The sequence below is a fragment of the Scyliorhinus torazame genome, chromosome 8 (genome assembly GCF_047496885.1).
Source record: "Scyliorhinus torazame isolate Kashiwa2021f chromosome 8, sScyTor2.1, whole genome shotgun sequence".
In the NCBI taxonomy this organism is placed as follows: Eukaryota; Metazoa; Chordata; class Chondrichthyes; order Carcharhiniformes; family Scyliorhinidae; genus Scyliorhinus; species Scyliorhinus torazame.
The window spans coordinates 156693810-156720073 of NC_092714.1; the positions used below are offsets into that span (position 1 = coordinate 156693810).

Consider the following 26264-nt stretch of genomic DNA (forward strand, 5'->3'; position numbering starts at 1 on the left):
TGTAGTCTGATTCGTCGTTGTTTGAGATGCGGCCCACCACAGTCGTATCATCCGCAAACTTATAGATTGAGTTGGAGTTAAATGTTGCCACACAGTCATGGGTGTATAGGGAGTACAGTAGAGGACTGAGCACACATCTTTGAGGGGCCCCTGTGTTGAGGACTATTGTGGAGGAGGTGTTGTTGCCTATCCTGGCAGATTGTGGCCTGTTGGTGAGGAAGTGGAGGATCCAGCTGCACAGGGAGGGGCCAAGTCCAAGATTGCGGAGTTTGGTTATTAGTCTTGTTGGGATAATGGTGTTGAAGGCGGAGCTGTAGTCGATGAACAGCAGTCTTACATAGGTGTCCTTGTTGTCGAGGTGTTCGAGTGTTGACTGTAGAGCCAGGGAGATAGCATCTGCTGTGGACCAGTTGCGGTTATGGGCAAACTGCAATGGATCGAGACCGTCTGGGAGGCTGGCAGTGATCCGTCTTATGACTAGCCGCTCGAAGCATTTCATGATAACAGACGTTAGGGCCACCGGTCGAAAGTCGTTGAGGCAGGCTACCTTGTTCTTCTTTGGTACTGGTATTATGGTGGCCTTCTTGAAGGCGTTTTACCATTGATGAAAAGGAAGCTGAGGACTACCTATGATTTCTTCTTGCCAGAGAAGACATTTGACATTGTAGAGAAAAAAAACAACAGTCACAGATCTTGAGACGAGAAAGTAACTCAAGGAAACGCTCGTTTCAACAAGGAGAACATGTTTTGGCGTGCAGTTAACCTATATCACGAGTGAGAAATGGATTCTGCGACGGAATTGGCTCAGACTAGTCCAATCTCCTACATGGTTCAAATGACAGTCAAACTCATGCAGAGATGTCATGTGGATCAATTATTATCAACATGTGTTAGTGTGTCAGAGCCAGAACTACCTCAGGAGGTATCTGTCCCATCTGGCCATGTGACTGCCAGTCCATCTGCAGCAGCAGAGATTGCACCTGAAGTACCTGCTATTACTAGTCTTCCCTCGTAAAAAGAGACTGTAATACCAAGCCATCTACTGGAGAACCTGAAAGTACATCTAAGGTCGGGAAGAACAAAGTTCCGGATGTGCAGAGGCAACCAGCAAGAAACAGACACCCACTTGATCGCCTAACTTATTGACTGTTATTACAATGTAATAACCTGCTGCCTGCACTGGTGTATAACTGTTCAAGTACTAGTTATTTTGCATTGGAGCTTAGAAGTAAAGTGGGAAGGATGTTTCATATTGGTTTATTTTGGTTATGTGCAATGTCGCTTTAAGAACCGAGTCACATGACATAGAACATAGAACATAGAACAGTACAGCACAGTACAGGCCCTTCAGCCCACGATGTTGTGCCGACCATTTATCCTAATCTAAGATCAACCTAACCTACACCCCTTCAATTTACTGCTGTCCATGTGTCTGTCTAAGAGTCGCTTAAATGTCCCTAATGACTCTGACTCCACCACCTCCGCTGGCAGTGCATTCCACACACCCACCACTCTCTGTGTAAAGGACCTACCTCTGACATTACCCTATACCTTCCTCCCTCACCTTAAAATTATGTCCCCTCGTCACAGCCATTTCCACCCTGGGGAAAAATCTCTGGCTATCCACTCTATCCATGCCTCTCATCACCTTGTACACCTCTATCAAGTCACCTCTCTGCCTTCTTCGCTCCAGTAAGAAAAGCCCTAACTCCCTCACCCTTTCTTCATAAGTCATCCCCTCCAGTCCAGGCAGCATCCTGGTAAATCTCCTCTGTGCCCTCTCCAAAGCATCCACATCCTTCCTATAATGAGGCGACCAGAACTGGACACAATATTCCAAGTGTGGACTAACTAGAGTTTTATAAAGCTACAGCAAAACCTCACGGCTCTTAAACTCAATCCCCCTGTTCATGAAAGCCAATACACCATACGCCTTCTTAACAACCCTATCAACCTGGGTGGCAACTTTGAGGGATCTATGGACGTGGATCCCAAGTTCCCTCTGTTCCTCCACACTTCCAAGAATCCTCCCTTTAATCCTGTATTCAGCATTCAAATTCAACCTTCCAAAATGAATCACTTCACATTTATCAAGGTTGAACTCCATCTGCCACTTCTCAGCCCAGCTCTGCATCTTGTCAATTTCCTGCTGTAACCTGCAACAACCCTCAACACTATCTACAACTCCCCCAACCTTCGTGTCATCGGCACACCTACTAACCCACCCTTCCACTTCCTCAGCCAAGTCATTTATAAAAACCACAAAGAGCAGAGGTCCCAGAACAGAGCCCCGCGGGACACCACTGGTCATCGACCTCCAGGCAGAATCCTTTCTATCCACGACCACTCGCTGTCTTCTTTTGGCCAGCCAATTCTGTATCCAGACAGCCAAATTTCCCTGTATCCCATGCCCCCTAACTTTCTGAATGAGCCTACCATAGGGAACCTCATCACAAGCCTCATTGAATTCTTTGAGGATGTGACAAGGCACATTTAAGAAGGTCGGGCAGTGGATGTGGTGTATATGGATTTCAGTAAGGCATTTGATAAGATTCCCCATGGTAGGCTCATTCAGAACGTTAGGGGACATGGGATACAGGGAAATTTGGCTGTCTGGATACAGAATTGTCTGGCCGAAAGAAGACAGCAAGTGGTAGTGGATGGAAAGATGGAAAGTATTCCGCCTGGAGGTCGGTGACCAGTGGTGTCCCGCAAGGATCTGTTCTGGGACCTCTGCTCTTTGTGGTTTTTATAAATGACTTGGATGAGGAAGTGGAAAGGTGGGTCAGTAAGTTTGCCGATGACACAAAGGTTGGGTGAGTTGTAGATAGTATTGATGGTTGTTGCAGGTTAGGGTTAGGGTTATAGGAAGGATGTGGATGCTTTGGAGAGGGTACAGAGGAGATTTACCAGGATGCTGCCTGGACTGGAGGATATGTCTTATGAAGAAAGGTTGAGGGAGCTGAGGCTTTTCTCACTGGAGCGAAGAAGGAAGAGATAACTTCTGGATAACTGGGGCTCTTTCTGGGGAAGGTGGGACCTCTACAGACAGGATGGTCTACTCTGAACCTGAGGGGCACAAATATCCTGGGGGGGAGATTTGTTAGTGCTCTTTGGGGGGGTTTAAACTAATGCAGCAGGGGCATGGGAACCTGGATTGTAGTTTTAGGGTAAGGGAGAATGAGAGTATAGAGGTCAGGAGCTCAGATTTGACGTCGCAAGAGGGGGCCAGTGTTCAGGTAGGTGGTTTGAAGTGTGTCTACTTCAATGCCCGGAGTATACGAAATAAGGTAGGGGAACTGGCAGCATGGGTTGGTATCTGGGACTTCGATGTTGTGGCCATTTCGGAGACATGGATAGAGCAGGGACAGGAATGGATGTTGCAGGTTCCGGGGTTTAGGTGTTTTAGTAAGCTCAGAGAAGGAGGCAAAAGAGGGGGAGGTGTGGCGCTGCTAGTCAAGAGCAGTATTACGGTGGCTGAGAGGATGCGAGATGGGGACTCATCTTCCGAGGTAGTATGGGCTGAGGTTAGAAACATGAAAGGAGAGGTCACACTGTTGGGAGTCTTCTATAGGCCCCCAAATAGTTCTAGGGATGTAGAGGAAAGGATGGCGAGGATGATCCTGGATAAGAGCGAAAGTAACAGGGTAGTTATTATGGGAGACTTTAACTTTCCAAATATTGACTGGAAAAGATATAGTTTGAGTACATTAGATGGGTCGTTTTTTGTACAGTGTGTGCAGGAGGGTTTCCTGACACAGTTTGTTGACAGGCCAACAAGAGGCGAGGCCACGTTGGATTTGGTTTTGGGTAATGAACCAGGCCAGGTGTTGGATTTGGAGGTAGGAGAGCACTTTGGGGACAGTGACCACAATTCGGTGACGTTTACGTTAATGATGGAAAGGGATAAGTATACACCGCAGGGCAAGAGTTATAGCTGGGGGAAGGGCAATTATGATGCCATTAGACGTGACTTGGGGGGATAAGGTGGAGAAGTAGGCTGCAAGTGTTGGACACACTGGATAAGTGGAGCTTGTTCAAGGATCAGCTACTGCGTGTTCTTGATAAGTATGTACCGGTCAGGCAGGGAGGAAGGCGCCGAGCGAGGGAACCGTGGTTTACCAAAGAAGTGGAATCTCTTGTTAAGAGGAAGAAGGAGGCCTATGTGACGATGAGGTGTGAAGTTTCAGTTGGGGCGATGGATAGTTAAAAGGTAGCGAGGAAGGATCTAAAGAGAGAGCTAAGACGAGCAAGGAGGGGACATGAGAAGTATTTGGCAGGAAGGATCAAGGAAAACCTAAAAGCTTTCTATAGGTATGTCAGGAATAAGCGAATGACTAGGGAAAGAGTAGGACCAGTCAAGGACAGGGATGGGAAGTTGTGTGTGGAGTCTGAAGAGATAGGCGAGATACTAAATGAATATTTTTCGTCAGTATTCACTCAGGAAAAAGATAATGTTGTGGAGGAGAATGCTGAGCCCCAGGCTAATAGATTAGATGGCATTGAGGTACGTAGGGAAGAGGTGTTGGCATTTCTGGACAGGCTGAATATAGATAAGTCCCCGGGACCTGATGGGATTTATCCTAGGATTCTCTGGGAGGCCAGGGAAGAGATTGCTGGACCTTTGGCTTTGATTTTTATGTCATCATTGGCTACAGGAATAGTGCCAGAGGATTGGAGGATAGAAAATGTGGTCCCTTTGTTCAAAAAGGGGAGCAGAGACAACCCCGGCAACTATAGACCGGTGAGCCTCACGTCTGTAGTGGGTAAAGTCTTGGAGGGGATTATAAGAGACAAGATTTATAATCATCTAGATAGGAATAATATGATCAGGGATAGTCAGCATGGCTTTGTGAAGGGTAGGTCATGCCTCACAAACCTTATCGAGTTCTTTGAGAAGGTGACTGAACAGGTGGACGAGGGTAGAGCAGTTGATGTGGTGTATATGGATTTCAGCAAAGCGTTTGATAAGGTTCCCCATGGTAGGCTATTGCAGAAAATACGGAGGCTGGGGGTTGAGGGTGATTTAGAGATGTGGATCAGAAATTGGCTAGCTGAAAGAAGACAGAGGGTGGTGGTTGATGGGAAATGTTCAGAATGGAGTTCAGTCACAAGTGGAGTACCACAAGGATCTGTTCTGGGGCCGTTGCTGTTTGTCATTTTTATCAATGACCTAGAGGAAGGCGCAGAAGGGTGGGTGAGTAAATTTGCAGACGATACTAAAGTCGGTGGTGTGGTCGATAGTGTGGAAGGATGTAGCAGGTTACAGAGGGATATAGATAAGCTGCAGAGCTGGGCTGAGAGGTGGCAAATGGAGTTTAATGTAGAGAAGTGTGAGGTGATTCACTTTGGAAGGAATAACAGGAATGCAGAATATTTGGCTAATGGTAAAGTTCTTGAAAGTGTGGATGAGCAGAGGGATCTAGGTGTCCATGCACATAGATCCCTGAAAGTTGCCACTCAGGTTGATAGGGTTGTGAAGAAGGCCTATGGAGTGTTGGCCTTTATTGGTAGAGGGATTGAGTTCCGGAGTCAGGAGGTCATGTTGCAGCTGTACAGAACTCTGGTACGGCCGCATTTGGAGTATTGCGTACAGTTCTGGTCACCGCATTATAGGAAGGACGTGGAGGCTTTGGAGCGGGTGCAGAGGAGATTTACCAGGATGTTGCCTGGTATGGAAGGAAAATCTTATGAGGAAAGGCTGATGGACTTGAGGTTGTTTTCGTTGGAGAGAAGAAGGTTAAGAGGAGACTTAATAGAGGCATACAAAATGATCAGGGGGTTGGATAGGGTGGACAGTGAGAGCCTTCTCCCGCGGATGGAAATGGCTGGCACGAGGGGACATAGCTTTAAACTGAGGGGTAATAGATATAGGACAGAGGTCAGAGGTAGGTTCTTTACGCAAAGAGTAGTGAGGCCGTGGAATGCCCTACCTGCTACAGCAGTGAACCCGCCAACATTGAGGGCATTTAAAAGTTTATAAATATATGGATGATAATGGCATAGTGTAGGTTAGATGGCTTTTGTTTCGGTGCAACATCGTGGGCCGAAGGGCCTGTACTGCGCTGTATTGTTCTATGTTCTATGTTCTATGTGACTTGATAGAGGTGTACAAGGTGATGAGACACATGGATAGAGTGGATAGCCAGAGACTTTTCCCCAGGGCGGAAATGGCTGTGACGAGGGGACATCATTTTATGGTGATTGGAGGAAGGTATAGGGGAGATGTCAGAGGTCGGTTCTTTACACAGAGAGTGGTGGGTGTGTTGAATGCACTGCCAGCGGAGATGGTGGAGTCAGAGTCATTAGGGACATTTAAGCAACTCTTAGACAGACACATAGACAGCAGTGAATTGAAGGGGTGTAGGTTAGGTTGATCTTAGATTAGGATAAATGGTCGGCACAACATCGTGGGCTGAAGGGAGGGCCTGTACTGTGCTGTACTGTTCTATGTTCTAAATGCCTCACTGAAATCCATATACGCCACACCCACTGCCCGACCTTCATCAATGTGTCTCGTCACATCCTCAAAGAATTCAATGAGGCTTGTGAGGCATGATCTGCCCCTCACAAAGCCATGCTGACTATCTTTAATCAAACTATGTTTTTCGAAATAATCATAAATCCTATCTCTCAGAATCCTTTCCAATATTTTGCTCACCACAAATGTAAGATGATGGGTCTGTAATTCCCAGGGATTTCCCTATTCCTGGGGAAACAGCGGAACAACATTTGCCTCCCTCCAATCATCCGGTACTACTCCAGTGGAGAGCGAGGACACAAAGATCATCGCCAACCTCCTCCCTCACTTCCCGTAGTAACCTTGGGTATATCCCGTCAGGCCCAGGGGACTTATCTATCCTGATGCTTTTCAAAATTTCCAGCACATCTTCCTTTTTTTTTAATAAACATTTTATTGAGGTATTTTTGGTATTGTAACAACAACAAAATAAACAATGTACATGAAACCATAAACATAGTGCAAAAGCCGTCTCCCTTCCTTACAAGTCCCACCTTTATTAACTCCCAACTCTAAGCTAAACTAACTCACCCCCCTTCTGCTGCCGATTAATTTTCCGCGAAGAAGTCGACGAACGGTTGCCACCTCCGGGCGAACCCTAACCGTGACCCTCTCAAGGCGAACTTGATTTTCTCCATACAGAGAAAGCTAGCCATGTCCGATAGCCAGGTCTCTGACTTCGGGGGCTTTGAGTCCCTCCAAGCTAATAGTATCCGTCTCCGGGCTACCAGGGAAGCAACGGCTAGAACGTCTGCCTCTTTCTCCTCCTGGATTCTTCCGACACCCCGAAAATCGCCACCTCTGGACTCAGTGCCACCCTTGTTTTTAACACCGTGGACATGACATCTGCAAACCCCTGCCAAAATCCCCTCAGCTTTGGACATGTCCAGAACATGTAGACATGGTTCGCTGGTCCTCCCGCACATCTTGCGCACCTGTCTTCCACCCCAAAGAATTTGCTCATCCAGGCCACTGTCATGTGAGCCCGATGAACGACCTTGAATTGTATCAGGCTGAGCCTGGCACATGTTGCGGACGCGTTGACTCTACTCAACGCATCTGCCCATTGACCATCCTCTATCTCTCCTCCCACTTCCGCTTCAGCTTCTCGGTCTGCGTCTCCTCTGACCCCATAAGTTCCTTGCAAATGTCCGAGACGCTCCATTCTCCTACCAACCCTCTGGAAACTACCCTGTTCCGAACCCCCCTTAGGAGCGGGAAGGATGACACCTGTTTACATCGGAAATCCCGCACCTGCAGATACCTGAATTTGTTTCCCCTCGCCAACCCAAACTTCTCCTCCAGCGCCCTCACAATCGGAAAGCTCCCCTCTATAAACAAATCCCCCATCCTCTCAATCCCTGCTCTCCGCCTTATCCGGAACCCCCCATCCATACTTCCCGGGGCAAACCGGTGATTATCTAAGATTGGGGACCAGACTGATGCTCCCTCTGCTCCCACATATCTCCTCCATTGCTCCCAGACTCTCAGGGTCGCCACCACCACAGGGCTGGTGGAGTACTGTGCCGGCGGGAATGGCAGAGGCGCAGTTACCAACTCCCCCAAACTGGTGCCCTTGCATGAAGCCGCCTCCAAATGCTCCCTCACCCACCACCCACTTCCTGATCATGGCTATATTCGCCGCCCAGTAATAGTTACTAAAATTTGGCAGCACCAGCCCGCCCTCTCCCCGACTCCGCTCAAGCATTACCTTCCTTACTCGTGGGGTCTTGCCCGCCCAAACGAATCCAGTGATCACTTTGTTGACCCGTTTAAAAAAGGAACGCGGAATAAAGATGGGGAGACACTGAAACACGAACAGGAATCTCGGGAGGACCGTCATCTTCACCATCTGCACCCTCCCAGCCAGTGACAATGGAAGCGCGTCCCATCTCCGAAAATCATCCTTCATTTGGTCTACTAGTCGGCGGACCAGATATAATTTATGCAGCCGGTCCCATTCCCATGCCACTTGAATGCCTAGGTACCTAAAGCTTCCCCCTACTAATCTAAACAGCAGCTCCCCCAATTGCCTCTCCTGTCCCCTCGCCGGGACCGCAAACATTTCACTTTTTCCCATATTATAGCTTATACCCTGAAAACCCGCCAAATTCCCCGAGTATCCTCATGATTTCTTCCATCCCATCTATTGGGTCCGATACACACAGAAGCAGGTTGTCTGCATAGAGCAAGACTCTGTGATCTCCCCCCCCCCCCCCCCCCCCACCCCCCACCCCAAACCCCCCTCACCCCCGGACCAGCCCCTTGAGGCTCTCAGAGCAATTGCCAACGGCTCTATAGCCAGCGCGAACAACAGTGGGGAGAGGGGGCATCCCTGTTTCGTCCCCCGGTGCAGTCTAAAATAGTCCAATGTTGTCCAATTCATCTATACGCTTGCCACAGGAGCCTGATACAGCAACCTGACCCAGTCAATAAAGCCCACCCAAATCCGAACCGTCCCAGTACCTCCCACAAATATTCCCATTCTACCCGATCAAAAGCCTTTTCTGCATCTATTGCGATCACTACCTCCACCTCCCTACCTTCCAGGGGCATCATAATCACGTTCAAGAACCTTCTTACATTGGCCACCAACTGCCTACCCTTAACAAACCCCGTCTGGTTCTCCCAATAACATCCGGAACACAATCCTCAATCCAGGAGGACAAAGTTTTGGCCAGCAATTTAGCATCCACATTCAACAGGGATATCGGCCTGTAGGACCCACACAGCTCCAGGTTCTTGTCCCGCTTCAGAATCAGCGAAATCGTGGCCTGTGACATCGTCGGGGGCAGCACCCCTCTTTTCCTTGCCTCATTGAACATCCTCATCAACAACGGTCCCAATATCCCAGAGAACTTTTTATAAAACTCCACTGGGGAGTTTTGTCTCGTCTGGCCCTGGGGCTTTACCCAACTGCATGGCCTTCAGACCCTCCACTATCTCTTCCAACCCGATCGGGGCCCCCACCCCTTCTACCAGCTCTCCGTCCACCTTTGGGAAATTCAGCCCCTCCAAGAAGTGTCTCATCCCCTCCGGCCCCGCCGGGGGTTCCGACCTGTACAGCCTACTGTAGAAATCCCTAAACGCCTTATTCACCCCTGCTGAATCTCCAACCAGGTTCCTATTTCCGTCCTTTACTTTCCCTATCTCCCTGGCTGCCTCCCTCTTTCTAAGCTGCTGTGCAAGCTTCTGCTGCCCTTCTCTCCATGCTCATCGATCGCCCCCCTCGCCTTTCTCAGCTGCTTCACCACCCTCCCTGTAATTAACAAGATGAACTCCGCCTGTAGCCTCCGCCGTTCCCTTAAAAGCCCTGCCTCTGGGGTCTCCGCATACCTCCTATCGATCTGTAGTATCTCCTTTACCAGTCGGTCCGTCTCTGCCCTGTCCACCTTCTCCCTATGGGCTCCCCCATGACCACCGCCTTCAGTGCTACCCAGACTACCGCTGCTGAAATTTCCCCCTTGTCGTTTGACCTGCAGGTAGTTCTGAATACATTTCCTCAGCCGCTTGCACACCCCTTCGTCAGCCAAAAGTCCCACATCCAACCTCCAGTGCGGGCGCTGGTTACTGTCTTTACTAACTGCAGGTCAACCCAGTGCGGAGCATGGTCTGAGATTGTGATCGACGAGTACCCCGTGTCCACCACTAACAGTAAGGCCCGGCTCAGAATAAGGAAATCAATCCGGGAGTACACTTTATGCACATGTGAGTAGAAGGAGAACTCCTTCACCCTCGGCTGCCCAAATCTCCATGGATCCAACTCCCCCACCTGCTCCATGAACCCTTTTAGTTCCTTTGCCATTGGTGGCACCCTACCCGTTTTGGAGCTTGACCGGTCCAAGCCAGAGTCCATAACTGTTGAAGTCCCCTCCCATGGCCAACCTGTGCGAGTCCAGGTCCGGTATCTTCCCCAGCATCCTCTTTATAAACTCCACATCATCCTAATTTGGCACCTACACATTTACTAATACCACCTGCACCCCCTCCAGTTTCCCACTGACCATAATGTACTGACCTCCCACATCCGAGACTATTCTACCCGCCTCAAACACCACCCGCTTATTGATCAGGATCGCGATCCCTCTCGTCTTTGAGTCTGTTCCCGAGTAAAGACCTGACTGACCCAGCCTTTCCTCAATCTAATCTGCTCAGTCACTCAAAGGTGCATCTCCTGTAACATTACCACGTCCGCCTTCAGTCCCCTAAGATGCGCGAACACACTCTTGACCGGCCCATTTAACCCTCGAACATTCCAGGTGATCAGCCTAGTTGGAGGACTCATTGCCCCCCACTTCGCCGATCAGCCATCCCATTTTTTGGGCCCACCTCTAGCCCATGCTCCGTGCCTCCACCGGTCCGCCCCCAGGCAGCCTCCGCCCCCAACCTCCTCTCTGTCCCTTAGCCCAAGTCCTTCCCTCGTCAGCAGAACATTTACCCCCCCTAGTAACAACACTCTGTAACCTAACCCCTTTAATAAACCGAACATATGCACACCCCCCACTGCGCTTCCGTGAGCTAGCCCGCCCAGCTAGCTTGGTGAACCCCATCTCTGGTGCCGGATAGTCTCCCACCTATTGTTCCCTCCCCACCCTATGCTCAAACAAACATACTCCAACATCAAACAATCCCCATACAATTGCCTGACAGAAAAACACCAAGAACTACACACCTCCATCCCCCGACAGTGCAAATGAAGACCTTAACTCACTCAGCTCTACCGCTGGTCCCAAAACAATGCAAAAGGCATTACAAACAGCTTCCACAAAACGAAAAACGAGAAACTTTTTTGTTTTTTAAAAGAACAGAAAAAAAAAAAAACGTTGCAGCAAAGTTCAAAAGTTTTCAGTCGACCTTTTCGCGAAGCCCAGCGCGTCCTCAGGGCGACTCGAAATAAAAATGCTGTTCCTCATGCCTGACCCAGAGACGGGCCCAATACAACAGTCCGAACTTCACCTTTTTCTTAAAAAGAATCAACCTAATCTGGTTGAAGCCTGCTCTTCTCCTGGCCACCTCCACACTCAGGTCTTGGTAAACCCGCAGGATATTGTTGTCCCATTTACAGCTCCGTGTCTGCTTGGCCCACTGTAGAATGCGCTCCTTATCCAAGTACCTGTGGAATCTCACCACCATTGCTCTAGGGGGTCTCCCATTCGCGGCTTCTTCGCGAGTGCTCTGTGAGCCCTGTCCACCTCTAAGGGCCGGGTGAATGCCCCATCCCCAGCAGCCTCTCAAACATGTCTGTGATGTATGCCCCAGCGTCCGCTCCTTCGGACCCCTCCGGGAGCCCAACGATTATCAAGTTCTGCCGGTGGGACATATTCTCTACGTCCTCCACCTTCTCCAGGAGCTTCTTCTGCTGGTCTCTCAGCATCCCCACCTCCAACTCCTCCTGCTCAGCCAGCGCCTTCTCTACCGACTGGATCGCCCGATCTTGGGCGTCCAATCTAAGCTCCAGCCGCTCAATTGACTCTTTTACTGGGTCCAAGCAGTCCCATTTCTGCTGAGCAAAGCTTTCCTGAATAACTTGCATCAGCTGCTACTTCTTAATATCAACCTGTTCGAGCCTATTAACCTGGTCCACACTGTTCTCATGAGCAACAAGGTCCCTCTCTCTAGTGAATACTGAAGCAAAGTATTCATTTAGGGACTCCCCCATCTCTTCAGACTCTAGGCGCAAGTTCCCTCCACAATCCCTGATCGGCCCTACTCTCACTCTGACCATCCTCTTATTTCTCACATAAGTGTAGAACGCCTTGGGGTTTTCCCTAATCCTTCCCGCCAGGGATTTTTCATGCCCCCTTCTAGCCCGCCTCAGTCCATTTTTGAGTTCCTTCCTGGCTACCTTGTAACCCTCTTGAGCCGAGTCAGATCCTTGCTTCCTCAACCTTACATAAGCTTCCTTTTTCGTCTTGACTAGAAGCTCCACTTCTCTTGTCATCCAAGGCTCCTTCACCTTATCATTCCTTCCTCGTCTCAGTGGGACAAAACTATCCAGCACTCGCAGCAAGTGCTCCTTAAACAATCCCCACATTACTGTTGTGCATTTCCCCAAGAACTATTGTTCCCACTTTATGCTCCTCAGCTCCTGTCTAATAGCAGTATAATATCCCCCCACAATTAAATACATTCCCATACTGTGTGTTCCTATCCCTGACTATGGTAAAGGTCAAGGAGTTGTGGTCACTGTCACAGCGAATTGCTCTCCCACCGAGAAATCTGACACCTGGCCTGGTTCGTTGCAGAGCACCAAGTCCAATATGGCCTCCCCCCTAGTCGGCCTATCTACATATTGAGTCAGGAATCCTTCGTGTACACAACTGACAAAATCTGCGTCATCCAAACCATTTGCACTAAGGAGGTTCCAGTCAATATGAGGGAAGTTGAAGTCACCCATGACAACAACTCTGTTACTTCTGCACTTTTCCAAGATCTGCCGCCCAATCTGTTCCTCTGTCTCTCTGCTGCTATTGGGGGGTCTGTAGAAAACTCACGATAAAGTGACAGTTCCTTTCTTGATTCTCACTTCCCCCCATACTGACTCAGTCGACAAACCCTCCTCAACTACCTCCTTTTCTGCAGCTGTGGTGCACTCCCTAATTAACAGTGCCACTTCCCTTCCACTTTACCTCCCTCCCTAATCTTCTGAAAACATCTAAACCCCGGAACATCTAACAACCATTTCTGCCCTGTGAAATCCATGTCTCCGTAATGGCCACAACATCATAATTCCAAGTACTGATCCATGCTCTAAGTTCATCTCCCTTAGTTCTGACACTCCTTGCATTGAAACAGACACACTTTAACCCATTCCACTGAGTGCAACTTTGCTCTATCAACTGTCTATCCTTCCTCACAGACTTGCTGCATACTATTTCTGCCTGTTCAACAGCTACCCTATCCTCTGATCCATAGCTCTGTTCCTATCCTCCTGCCAAACTAGTTTAAACCCTCCCGAAGAGCTCTAGCAAACCTCCCACCCAGGATATTGGTGCCCCTCCAGTTTAGGTGCAATCTTTCCTTCATGTACAGGTCCCACCTTCCCCAGAAGATATCCCAATGATCCACAAATCTGAAGCCTTCCCTCCTGCACCAGCCCTGTAGCCACGTGTTCAGCTGCCCTCGCTCTCTGTTCCTTGCCTCACTTGCACGTGGCACCGGTAGCAATCCTGAGATCACTACTCTGCTTGTCCTGCCCTTTAGCTTCCAACCTAACTCCCTAAAATCACTTTTTAGATCCTAAGACATGCATGATGGCATTGGCTACTTCGCAGGCTTTTGCTCCTTGTCAAGGACCAGCCTTTGTACAGTGAAAAATCTGTTCAGTAAACCTCTGTTAATGTTGTTTTGAATCCACGTGCATCTGCAATCTATTTCCTTTGTACTGTTAGTCTAAAGGTACAACAGAAACAAGTGCAAGTGAATCACTGCTCCACTAGAAGGAGTTTTGGGGTCTTGGATTATGAGAAGGGAGGAGGTAACAAGGCAGCTGTTACACCTCCTGAGTTTGCAGGGGAAGGTGCAGTTGGGAAGTAGACAAGTTGTTGGGGGTGATGGAGGAGTGGATCAGGGTGTCACAGAAGGAATAGTCCCTTCAAAACGCTGACATGAGAGGTGAGGGGAAGATGTGTTTAGTGGCGGCATCATGCTGGAGTTGGTGAAAATAGTGGCGGATGATCCTTTGAAGGTTGAGGCTGGGAGGGCGGAAAGTGAGGACAAGGGGAACCCTATTGTTGTTGCTTGAAGGCAGAGAAGGGGTGAGGGAAAAAGTTCAGGAAATGGGTCAAACACAGTTGAGAACCCTGTCAACCACAGCAGGGAGGTATTCCTTGGCTCAGGAAAAAGTAAGACATATCTGAAGCCCTGCTGTGGATGGTAGCATCATCAGAACAGCTGTGATGGAGACAGGAAAACTGGGAGAAGGGGATGGAGCCCTGACAAGAAGCTGTGAGGATGTGTAGTTGAGTTAGCTGTGAGGGTCAGTGGGTTTGTAATGAATATTGTTAGACAGTCTATCACCAGAAATCGAGACGGACAAGTCAAGGAAAGGAAGAGAAGCATCGGAGATGGGCCATGTGAAGACTTAAGAGAGGACTAGAAATTGGAAGCACTATCAATAAGTTTTTACAGGTCCAGACAGAGCACAAAGTGGTACCAGGTCAGTCATCGATGTACTGGAAAAAGAGTTGTGGGAGGGGGCCTGAGTCGGACTGAAACAAGGAATGGTCCACATCCTCCACAAAAGGCAGGCATAACACACCTCTTTTGTGGAATCCTGACATCTGGACCAGAATCATGTTTCCTGTCATTAACACAATCCATGTCATTAACACGTGTCAGAATTCTTCCATTGTTTAACCAAGGGGTGACGATTGATTCTCTTGACTTTTTGCACCCATTGAGGAAATATTAGGAGAGACTTGAAACCCTCAGGCAACATCAGGAAACAAGTCCCAAATAAGCAGAGGTTGGGTGTTCAAATTTTTCTCCAGACAAGACAACATACTATGTTGTTGACCTCCCTCATTTCCAGGTTCTCCAGACAGGAATTTGATAATAACTTAAAATGGGTTCAATGTTGAGGGCTATCGGGAAGACACCAATGAATGGAACTGTGAAGAGCTCTATGAAAAAGGCAGCATAGCCGCGAGTCAGTAAACATACAGGTGGAATATTAAGGGACAAGAGCTGTTGACCAGCCATGTAAAGTTATTCAGCAAACAGATCAGGTTGATGAAACTGGGACGTTCATTGCAATATTGTTTACAAGTAAAGGATTAGGTTATTGAATATCATACTGGATGGGATTTTCCAACCCCCTGCAGCATGTTCTGTAGAACCACAGGTGGTCTGCCATTGGCTGGTTGTGTGATCTTCCAGTCCCGACTCTGTTTGCAGCCTCTGCCACCAGCAGATGGCCAGAAAGTTTTGGCCATGTTTGGGTGGTTTGGAAGTACTATCATTTTCCTCATTCATGTTGTGCAATGGGTTCATGTTAAATATGTAAATTAGCAGTATACAGCATCAATAATGGAAGATAACATGACAACAACATGTGCTGAGAGATAGTTTTATGTACAGCCTCATGCTAAGCCTTGCAGTGAACATAGTTAATGTTATCCAACAGCCTTGTCTCCAGCAGACTCTATCGATCCTAAGCTAGGATAACCAAAACTGAAACCCACAACGATGATAACAAAATTCTTTTGGAGTCAACCAACTACTTGGTCATTTTCTACACTCCTACATAATGAATATGCTGTCTGTAACTAACAGCTTCTGGGTCTCAAACTTGCTTCCTTGTTTTAGAGTTTGGGACAAAAAGATGCACATCTTCAAGGTACTGAGGGCGAGATTCTCCACTCCCGCGCCGGTTGGGAGAATCGCCTGGACCGCCAAAATCTCCCGGGACGCTGGTCCGACGCCCTCCCGCGATTCTCCCAAGCAGCAGGAACGGCACGGTCGAATTCCGTGGGCCGCAGGCCGGCGGATCGCCGGAGACACCCAAAATGGCGATTCTCCGGCACCCCCGCTATTCTCAGGCCCGGGTGGGCCGAGCGGCCAGGCCAAAACGGCGGGTTCCCCCCGGCGCCGTCCACACCTGGTCACTGCCGTCGGGAACAGCACGTGAACGCTGGGGGGGGCGGCCTGCGGGCGGACGAGGGGGGATCCTGCACCGGGGGGGTACCTCAAATGTGGGGTGGCCCGCGATCGGTGCCCACCGATCATTGGGCCGTCCTCTCTGAAGGAGGACTTCCTTCCTTCCGCGGCCCCGCAAGATCCGTCCGCCATCTTCTTGCGGGGCGGACTTAGAGAGGACGGCAACCACGCATGCACGGGTTGGGGCCGGCCAATGCACGGATGCGCGGATGACGCAAGGTATGCGGCGCCGGCCGCGTCATCTATGCGGCGGCGCCTTTACGCGTGCGACAAGGCCTGGCGCGTGTAGATGACGCGGCCCCGATCCTAGCCCATTGCCAGGGCCTGAATCGGTCGGGATCGGGGCCGTTTTGCTCCGTCGTGAACCTCGACCGCGTTCACGACGGCGCGGCCACTTCGGCGCGGGAGTGGAGAATCCCGCCCAATATATCTGCTCCTTCACAGGTTCTTCAAATATTTGGCCAGAGTGTTCTCCTTCCCCAACAAACCGATGCAATACTTTCTTTGTCATCTCCTCATGGTGGAAGTGCCATAAGTGGCACGATAGCACATAGACGGCACGGTAGCACAGTGGTTAGCACTGTGGCTCCACAGCGACAGGGACCCGGGATTGAATCCCGGCTGGGGTCACTGTCTATGCAGAGTCTGCACGTTCTCCCCGTGTCTGTGTGGGTTTCCTCCGGGTGCTCCGATTTCGTCCCACAAGTCCCGAAAGACGTGCTGTTAGGTATTTGGACATTCTGAATTCTCCCTCTGTGTATCCGAACCGGAATGTGGCGACTAGGGGCTTTTCACAGTAACTTCATTGCACTGTTAATGTAAGCCTACTTGTGACAATAGAGATTATTATTATCTAGCTGCCTGACTAACCTTTCTGTTCTACAACAGCTGGAGCTGCACACTGGCCCCCATGTGTGCTTGTGACAGCATTTCATGAAGATTCACAACCCCTGGACTAAGGGCTCACACCATCTGACTCCCCTCCTGTTGCACTTACTGATGTCACTCATTCTGCTGATTGTTTCCATGTGCAATTCAACAAGTGCAGATCTCTTTCCTTCATTGTGTGGGATTGTTGAAAGTTATTTAACTGACAATATCCAGCTAATTACCCTTTTCTAGCAGGAAGTTCATATGCATTATCATCAAGTTCCTCTTTAATTAAATACTGTGCTTCCTCCTGGTATCTTTTTTTATTTTCTCTAGCAAGAAATTTGTCCGTTTATCCAAGACGTATAATTTCCAAACAGGATCACTGCAAACTTCTGGGGTAAGGTGCTCTGGGGTCTCACAGTTTAATGGCACAGGAGGTGCAATGAGTCCATGTCTGCTCTCTGCAGGGCAATCCACTCTGTCCCACCCCCCTGCTTTATTTCCCTCAAATGTTCATCCCATTTCCTTTTGAAATTGTTGCTCATCTCTGCTTTCACCCGCCTCTTAGGTAGCGAGTTCCAGGTCGTTATCACTCGCTATGTAAAAACGTTCTTCCTCATATTCCCTCTGCATCTCTTATCCAAAATCTTAACTCTGCGTCCCCTCCCCCCAGTCTATCTTATCTAAATCTGTCATAATCCTACCCACCTCAATCAAATCTCCCCTCAAAATCCTTCACTCCAAGGATAACAACCCCAGCTTCTCCAGCCCAACCTTATAACTAAAACCCCTAATCCCTGGAACCATTCTGGGAAATCTCCACACCCTCTCGAGGACCCTCACATCCTTCCTAATGAGTGGTGACCAGAACTGGAGACAGTACCCGAGTTGTGACCTAACCAGAGCTTTATACAACATATCTTCCTGCTTTTGTGCTCAATACCTTTATTTAAGAAGTCCAAGCTCTCATGGGCTAACCACTCTCTCTATATGTTCTGTCACCTTCGAATGAACCCCTGGTTCTTATGTCCCTGTACACTCTTTAAAACTGATCCATTAAAGTCTACATTGCTTCTCCCTGTCCCTTCTGCCAGAATGCATCACCTCACACTTCTCTATTAAATTCAATTTACCGCATGTCAGCCCATTGTGCTCACCTATCTATGTTCCACTCCAGTTAATTGGCATCATCCTTGCCATCTACCACATCTGCAAATTTGGTATGTTTGGTAAATTTTGAAAGGTTATTCCGTATTCCAGTATTGACAAGCGATGGTCCCAGCACTGGCCCTTGGGGGGACGCCACTGCCCACCATCCTCCCATCTGAAAAATAACTATTTATTGCGACTTGCTGTTTTCTGTCCTTAAGCCAACCTTTTATCCAAGCTGACAATGACCCATCTATTCCACGGGCCTCAGTTATTTTAACCAGCTTTTTACGTGGTACTTTGTCAAACACTTCCTTAAAATCCATGCAGATGTGTCTGATCATTTCTCCGGAACCAACAAAGTGTGAGACCCCACTGGGTGACCTGTTACCGAAGCAGAAACAAAAACGGATTTTACTTGTGGGTGAACCAGAGTAGGTGAGGCAGGATTTGATTACTTGCAACTTAGGTTTTATATATATAAAAACCTGTTCACAGTGCCTACTCTTTGGAAGTCATTACGCAAACAACCCATCCAAGTGTTACAGGAAAGATCTGAGACTGGAACTATCATTCCTCCTTGGTTGGAGGATCACAAATTTATATGTAGAAATATTATGTTGTGAAAAATATTTGAAATTGTTTTTCGTATTTACTGACAGATCACATCTGTTTAATTCAAGGGTTGGAGACTTTGAGATACAGGGAGCCTCAACATCATATTCCATATACCAGGGCTACAGAAAGTTTCAGATAAAAGAGCATGGTAAATTTTAATTTAATACTTCCATCATTCCTAACCAGGATCAGGTACACTGAGATAGAAAAGACATTTTCCTGGAAGCTTCATGGGTGAATTTTACATTTTTTGTTGACGAAGCTGCTAGCCAATCCGGTTGGCCCTTCTTAATGAGTCCCACAGTGCTTTATTGCTGCGGGCGGGGCGGTATGGAGCATGTCAGCTCTGTGTCAATGTGGTTTCTGGTGTGGGGGGTGCCATCTCCAACTCCCCCCCACCCCCCTCCCCCTGTATTATTATGCCCATAATTTGAAGACGACTGCAAATTTAGAAATGATTTCATTAGTAGCACTTAGAAAAACACAAACTTAATTCTAATGAAGGGTCATTGACTTGAAATGTTAAATCCTTTCTTCCCCACAGGTGCTGCCTTACCTGCTGAGTGTTGCCTGCACTTTTGCCTTTATTTCAGATTTCCGCCATCTGCGGTACTTTGCTTTTGAGCAAACTTGTTTATCCCCAATTATATTGAGCAGTGAGCATTTCTACTGAGCAGGGGGAGGTCAGAACAAACCCTCAGGAACATGTTTGGAAGCAAAAATGGTCAGGTTGGGATCTCAGAGAGGTGACAGTGCTGGACGGGCAGAGACTGGCCCTCAGGTTGGGCAGGCGTGGCTTTTCCCCACCAAGCAACAGAGTGGGAATGTGAAAAGACTGACGTGAGGAGATCCAATTGAAGAACCTACTTGTGTGGTTTTGTGGTGGCCGAAAAATTTTCATGACTGACTTTCATTCGCAAATGGTTAGCCAGCTATGTTAAATGGATCTCAGGGCAGATGATGAAGTATGAAAGGGCGGTACGGTAGCACAGTGGTTAGCACAGTTGCTTCACAGCTCCAGGGTCCCAGGTTCGATTCCCGGCTTGGGTCACTGTCTATGCGGAGTCTACACGTTCTCCCCGTGTCTGCATGGGTTTCCTCCGGGTGCTCCGGTTTCCTCCCACAGTCCAAAGATGTGCAGGTTAGGTGGATTGGTCATGCTAAATTGCCCTTAGTGTCCAAAAAAAGGTTAGATGGAGTTACTGGGTTACGGGGATAGGGTAGAGGTGTGGGTTTAGGTAGGGTGATCGTTCCATGGGCTGGTGCAGACTCGATGGGCCAAATGGCCTCCTTCTGCACTGCAAATTCTATGAAACAAGACACTAATCTTTTTCTTGAAAGTAGGCTTATTTACAGAGTGCAGCATTACATATCTCTGCTTCCAACCTACCATTTCCCAGTGTCCTGTTAGTCTTTACATGTGCTTGATACTAATCTTACTACTTAATCAATCCATGCGTTTTCTTTAGTGTTTACTTAACCTTCGTAATACATTTAACATTCCATTTTTTTTTTTAAATTTCATTAAAGGTTTTCATAAAATATCAATAACAAAATGAGAAAGAAAAAAGAACCCAACAGGTTAAGTACAAAACACAATCTAAAAAAGCAACCCCCAAACCCCTGCCCCCCGTACATAAATAATAAATTAACATTAACACCCCGACTTAACACAACAGGTGTATACACCCCCTCAGACCCTCCAGTGTAAATAACATAAACAAAAATAAAGTAAACCCCCCCCCCCCCGAGCTACTGCTGCCGTTGACCAATGTCTATCGTTCTGCCAGAAAGTCTAAGAACGGTTGCCACCGCCTAAAAAACCCTTGTACCGACCCTCTCAAGGCGAATTTCACCCTCTCCAATTTAATGAACCCTGCCATATCTCTGATCCAGGATTCCACGCTTGGGGGCCTCGCATCTTTCCACTGAAGGAGAATCCTTCGCCGGGCTACCAGGGATGCAAAGGCCAGAATTCCGGCCTCTTTCGCCTCCTGCACTCCCGGCTCCTCTGCCACCCCAAATATTGCGAGCCCCCAGCCCAGTTTGACCCTGAATCCTACCACCCTCGACACCGTCCTCGCTACGCCCTTCCAAAATTCCTCCAACTCTGGGCATGCCCAGAACATATGGGTGTGATTTGCTGGGCTCCCTGAGCACCTAACACACCTGTCCTCACCCCCAAACAACCGTCTCATCCTTGTCCCGGTCATGTGTGCCCTGTGCAGCACCTTAAACTGTATGAGGCTGAGCCTCGCGCACGACGAGGAAGAATTCACCCTCCCTAGGGCATCTGCCCACATCCCCTCTTCGATCTCCTTTCCCAACTCCTCCTCCCATTTACCTTTCAACTCCACCACCAAGGCCTCCTCCTCCTCCTGCATCACCTGGTAAGTTTCCAAGATCTTCCCCATTCCCCCCTCCCCCCACCTCCCCGAGAGTACCCTGTCCTGTACTGTGTGTGGCAGTAGCCGCGGGAATTCCACCTCCTGCCGTCTGGCAAACGCCCTTACCTGTAAGTACCTGAAGGTGTTCCCCGGGGGGAGCCCGAACGTCCCGTCCACAAACAGGTCCCCCAACTTTCGTATCCCTGCCCTGTGCCACCCCGAAAACCCTCCACCTGTTCTTCCTGGGGCGAACCGGTGGTTCCCCCGTAATGGGGTCCACACCAAGGCCCCAACTTCCCCCCTCTGCCACATCCACTGCCCCCATATTTTGAGAGTCTCCACCACCACCGGGCTCGTGGTATACCTCCTTGGAGGGAACGGCAGTGGCGCCGTTGCCAGCGCCCCCAGACTCGTACCCACACAGGACGCCGTCTCCAGCCTCTTCCATGCAGCCCCCTCCCCCTCCATCACCCACTTGCGCACCATCGTCGCATTGGCGGCCCAGTAGTACCCACAGAGGTTGGGCAGCGCCAGCCCCCCCCTATCTCTACTCCGCTCCAGGAACACCCTTCTCACCCTCGGAGTCCCTCGCGCCCACACAAACCCCATTATACTCCTGTTAACCCGCCTGAAAAAAGCCTTCGGGATAAAGACGGGGAGGCACTGGAACAGGAACAAAAACCTTGGGGGCACCGTCATTTTGATTGACTGCACCCTACCCGCCAAGGACAGCGGCAACGCGTCCCACCTCTTGAACTCCTCCTCCATTTGCTCCACCAGCCTTGTAAAGTTAAGCCTATGCAGGGCCCCCCCAGCTCCTGGCCACCTGGACCCCCAAATATCTGAAGCTCCTCTCCGCCCTTTTTAGTGGGAGCTCGCCAATCCCCCTCTCCTGGTCCCCTAGCTGAACTACGAACAGCTCGCTCTTCCCCATATTGAGCTTGTACCCCGAAAAGTCCCCGAATTCCCTAAGGATCCTCATTACCTCCGGCATTCCTCCCACCGGGTCCGCCACATACAGCAGCGGGTCGTCCGCATAAAGCAGCACCCTATGCTCCTCCCCACCCCGCACCAACCCCCTCCAGTTCCTCGACTCTCTCAGTGCCATAGCCAGGGGTTCAATCGCCAGTGCGAAGAGCAGGGGGGACAGGGGACACCCACATCTCGTCCCTCAGTGCAACTGAAAGTACTCGGACCTCCTCCTGTTTGTGGCCACACTTGCCATCGGGACCTCATACAACAGCCTAACCCACCTGACAAACCCCTCACCAAACCCAAACCTCTTCAGCACCTCCCACAGGTACCCCCACTCTACCCTATCGAAGGCTTTCTCAGCGTCCATCGCCACCATTATCTCCGCCTCCCCTTCCCTCGCCAGCATCATGATAACGTTCAAAAGCCTCCGCACATTCGCATTCAACTGTCTCCCCTTCACAAACCCCGCCTGGTCTTCATGGATGATCTGCGGCACACAATCCTCAATCCTCGTGGCTAAGACCTTCGCCAGCACCTTGGCATCTACATTTAGCAAGGAAATTGGTCTGTAAGACCCACATTGCAGGGGATCCTTGTCCCGCTTCAGGATCAAGGAGATCAGTGCTCGGGACATCTTCGGGGTAAAGCCCCCCCCTCCCTTGCCTCATTAAAGGTCCTAACTAACAGCGGGCCCAACAGGTCCATATATTTTTTATAGAACTCGACCGGGAAACCGTCCGGCCCCGGTGCCTTCCCCGCCTGTATGCTTCCTATCCCTTTGATCAGCTCCTCCAGCCCAATCGGGGCCCCCAGTCCCGCCACCAGTCCCTCTTCCACCTTTGGAAACCTCAATTGGTCCAGGAAATGGCCCATCCCTCCCTCCTCCCGTGGGGGCTCGGATCGGTACAATTCCTCGTAAAAGTCCCTGAAGACCCCATTGATGCCAACCCCACTCCGCACCACGCTCCCTCCCATGTCCTTAACTCCCCCGATCTCCCTATCTGCGTCCCGCTTCCGAAGCTGGTGCGCCAGCATCCGGCTTGCCTTTTCCCCATACTCGTAGACCACCCCTGGGCCTCCCTCCACTGCACCTCCGCCTTCCTGGTGGTCACCAGGTCGAATTCGGCCTGGAGGCTGCGCCTCTTCCTCAACAATCCTTCCTCGGGCTCTTCCGCATACCTCCTGTCTACCCTCACCATTTCCCCCACCAGCCTCTCCCTCTCCCCCCGCTCCTTGTGGGCACTAATGGAGATCAGCTCTCCCCTCACCACCGCCTTCAGTGCCTCCCATACCATCCCCACTCGGACCTCCCAGTTGTCTTTGGTCTCTAGGTACCTCTCCATACTTCCTCGGACCCGCTCGCTGACCTCCTCGTCCGCCAACAGCCCCACCTCCAAGCGCCACAGCGGGCGCTGGTCCCTCTCCTCCCCCATCTTCAAGTCCACCCAATGCGGGGCGTGGTCCGAAATGGCTATTGCCGAATACTCGGTATCCTCTACTCTCGCTATCAGCGCCCTACTCAAAATGAAAAAACCAATTCGAGAATAAGCCTTATGGACATGTGAGAAGAATGAAAATTCCCTAGCCCCCGGCCTTGCAAATCTCCAAGGGTCCACCCCTCCCATTTGGTCCATAAATCCCCTCAGCACTCTAGCCGCCGCTGGCTTCCTACCTGTCCTAGACCTGGAGCGATCCAGTGCCGGATCCAAAGTCTCCGGATTAAAGTCTCCCCCCATTATCAGGCCCCCCACTTCCAAGTCTGGGATCCGACTCAACATACGCCGCATAAAACCCGCATCGTCCCAGTTCGGAGCATACACATTGACCAGTACCACCCTCTCTCCCTGCAACTTACCACTTACCATTATGTACCTACCGCCATTATCTGTCACAATGCTCGACGCCTCGAATGACACCTTCTTTCCCACTAAGATCGCCACCCCTCGATTTTTGGCATCTAGCCCCGAGTGAAACACCTGACCTACCCACCCTTTCCTCAGTCTTACCTGGTCTGCCACCTTCAGGTGTGTCTCCTGGAGCATAACCACATCCGCCTTGATCCCCTTCAGGTGCGCGAACACGCGGCCCGCTTAACCGGCCCATTCAGTCCCCTTACATTCCAGGTTATCAGTCGGATCAGGGAGCTACCCGCCCCCCTCACCCGCCGACTAGCCATAGCCCCTCCTCGGCCAGCCATGTGCCCGCACCCCACACCCGGCCCGTTCCCCACAGCGGCATACCCCCGTCTCGACCCCCCCCACTCGCTCCATCTCCTCCTTGACCTTAGCAGCAGCAACTCAGTTTCCACCCCCCCCCCCACCCCCCCCCCGGCTAGGACCCATCCTAGCTTGTGTCCTCCCCCCATTGCACTTCCGCAAGTCAGCTGACTCCTGCTGACCCCGGCCACTCCCGCCTCCCCTTCGACTCCTCCCATTGTGTGGAACACCCTCCTCTCCCACTCCCCATCCACAGGCTCTCTCCCTCCCCCTCCATTCTAAGCGCGGGAAACAATCCTCGCTTCCCCGCCCCGGCCCCGCCCCAGTCTTCGGCGCGGGAAAAAATCCCGCGCTCTCCACCTACCAGGCCCCGCCACCAACCAAAACGGTGCCCAACCCGCCCCATCCACCCTCCCCAACCCGAAAGAGAAAAACACAGAGAAAAAGAAACCCAAAACAATGCAAAGGCCCCCCGCCCCGCGAACAAAATATTGGTATAACGTATCCACCGCAGTCCCCAATCGCCCATCCCGACCCTCAGTCTGTGTCCAGCTTCTCGGCCTGAACAAAGGCCCACGCCTCCTCCAGAGACTCAAAATAATGGTGCCGGTCCTTGTAGGTAACCCACAGTCGCGCCGGCTGCAACATGCCAAACTTCACCCCCTTCCTGTGCAGCACCGCCTTCGCTCGATTGTACCCGGCCCTCCTCTTCGCCACCTCCGCACTCCAGTCCTGGTATATCCGAACCTCCGCGTTCTCCCACCTGCTGCTCCTCTCCTTCTTGGCCCACCTGAGCACACACTCCCGATCGACGAACCGATGGAACCTCACCAGCACCGCCCGCGGAGGCTCGTTAGCCTTGGGCCTCCTCGCCAACACTCTATGGGCCCCTTCCAGCTCCAGGGGCCCCTGGAAGGACCCCGCTCCCATCAGCGAGTTCAACATGGTGACCACATAGGCCCCCACATCCGGCCCCTCCAGCCCCTCTGGGAGGCCCAGAATCCGCAGATTCTTCCGCCTCGACCGATTCTCCATCTCCTCAAACCGCTCCTGCCATTTCTTGTGGAGCGCCTCGTGCGCCTCCACCTTTACCGCCAGGCCTAAATCTCGTCCTCATTGTCAGAGATCTTTTGTCGAGTTTCTCGGATCGCCACCCCCTGGGCCATCTGTGTCTCCAGCAGCTTATCAATAGAAACCTTCATCGGCTCTAGCAGGTCCGTTTTAATCTCTCTGAGGCAGCGCTGGATATTCTCCTGTTGCTCCTCCGCCCACTGCCTCCACGCTGCCTGGTCTCCGCACGCCGCCATTTTGTTCTCCTTCCCTCCCTTCTTCGGGTCCACCACCACCTTTTTTGTCGCCCCGCTCCTAGTTAAAGCCATATACTGACGGGGAGCTGTTATTATCTCCTTCCCACACCGGGAAACGTCAAAAATGTTCCGTTGGGGGCCCTGATAAGAGCCCAAAAGTCCGTTTTTGCGGGAGCCGCCGAATGTGCGACTTAGCTCCGCATAGCCGCAACCGGAAGTCTCAGAGGGAATCCTTTTGGCAGTGTTCACTTCACCAATCTGCCCCAAAAAGCCTGTGGAAACTCCTGAAAAAGGTCTGAGAGTCCGTTCCAGACGGGAGCTGCCCAATGCGCAACCTACTCCTCCATGGCCGCCACCGGAAGCCTCGTCCCCGCTTCTTCAATGGCCTTGGTAGATCTTTTCACAGTTGTTCCCTCTGCTGCTAGAATTGACCTTTAATAAAGGCCCTCAAGTCAGCTTGAAGCCTTTAAGCTTGCCCTTCCCCCGCCTGCATGCTGGAAGAGGCTTTTGTCTTTACAGCAGCTCCAGCCAAATCTTTTACTGTTTCTGCCGGGTCCGG

The 26264-nt window shown here is 50.5% G+C and overlaps 1 protein-coding gene across 1 annotated transcript in view; it reads left to right on the top strand.

Annotated features, from left to right (window-relative positions):
- Nucleotides 1-26264, top strand: part of LOC140428218 (complement C3-like) — a 174068-nt gene that overhangs the window by 68444 nt on the left and 79360 nt on the right. Inside the window, exon 6 of the mRNA XM_072514435.1 lies at nt 18886-18968. Within this exon, the coding sequence (XP_072370536.1) occupies nt 18886-18968 (83 nt within the window). The remainder of the gene's footprint in view (nt 1-18885; nt 18969-26264) is intronic.